The sequence below is a fragment of the Spea bombifrons genome, chromosome 4, assembly GCF_027358695.1.
Source record: "Spea bombifrons isolate aSpeBom1 chromosome 4, aSpeBom1.2.pri, whole genome shotgun sequence".
NCBI lineage: Eukaryota > Metazoa > Chordata > Amphibia > Anura > Pelobatidae > Spea > Spea bombifrons.
The window spans coordinates 110,159,720-110,160,895 of record NC_071090.1 but is presented as its reverse complement, the minus strand read 5'-3'; the positions used below and the strand labels follow the sequence as shown (position 1 = coordinate 110,160,895).

At 38.0% G+C, this 1,176-nt stretch overlaps 1 protein-coding gene across 1 annotated transcript; it reads right to left on the bottom strand.

The window, feature by feature from the left end:
- On the bottom strand, nucleotides 1-945 carry LOC128491699 (olfactory receptor 5V1-like). Its single transcript, XM_053464011.1, has one exon. It carries the CDS (start codon nucleotides 943-945, stop codon nucleotides 1-3), a length of 945 nt encoding a protein of 314 aa, XP_053319986.1.
- Nucleotides 946-1,176: the final 231 nt, after the last annotated feature.

Below are 1,176 nucleotides of genomic sequence, written 5' to 3'. Positions count from 1 at the left end.
TTATTTTGTTTCATGAAAGATACATTTCATTAGTGCCCTTGTAATCTCTTTATTTCTTAGACTGTATATTAAGGGGTTTAGCAGTGGGGTCACAATAGTGTAACAGACAGAAATCATTTTTTGTAACCCTAGGAATTGTCCTTCAGATGGAACCAGATAATTAAACACTATGGTCCCATAAAACATACAGACCACGGTCAGGTGGGAGCTGCAGGTGGAGAACGCTTTTTGTCTACCAGCCGAGGCAGAGATCCGGAGGATGGCGACAATGATGTTCGCATACGTCACAGAGATAACAATTAATGGTAGAAATACGATTGGGATAGAGTTGATTGCACTTATAGTTTCTATAGCTGATGTGTCTGAACAAGAAAGACTGATAAGTGGAAGAAAGTCACAATAAAAATGGTTAATTCTATTTGACGCACAAAATGTCATCTTCTGCAAAATAACGACATGTGGTAAGGAAATAATTATTCCAGAAACCCAACATGAAGATGTAAGAAGAGTACAAAGTTTGAGGTCCATGATGGAGGAATAACGCAATGGGTTACAGATGGCCAAATATCGATCGTAGGACATCGCAGTGAGGAGCAAACACTCATTAGAGGTGGAAACTGAAAAAAAGTAGAATTGGGTGAAGCAGCCAGCTTGGGTTATAGAACTTCCTTCTCTCAATATAATCTGCAGCATTTCAGGTTCAATGGTTGTGGAGATAAGGATGTCGTTGAAAGACAGGTGGCTGAGGAAGAAGTACATCGGAGCGTTGATGTGGGGACTTGTGATGACCAGTGATATGATGGTGAAATTAGCAGATAATGTTAAAAGATAAATTATTAGAAACAAAAGAAAAGGTAATGTTTTAATGTTGTGAATATTCTCAAATCCAATAATCCAGAAATCCTGGATTATTGTTCTGTTCTTAAAATCCTGCAGGTGATGCATGATAAGATAACTCTCTGAATGTGTTTCAGACCTAGAAAAGAAGCCATAGAAGTGTGACTATTATTATTATTATTATCTTTTATTTATATAGTGCCAACAATGCAGCGCTTAATACAATACATACATTCAAGGGGTATGACAAGATGAGAATTGACAGACTAAGACAAACCGATACATTGGGTGGAGAGGCTCAGCTTGCAAGTTTACAATCTTGAGGGAATGGGGTGACAG

Bases quoted from the DNA above. Each gene is read 5' to 3' on its own strand.
- LOC128491699 (XM_053464011.1), bottom strand. From the start codon at position 945: ATGCATCACCTGCAGGATTTTAAGAACAGAACAATAATCCAGGATTTC.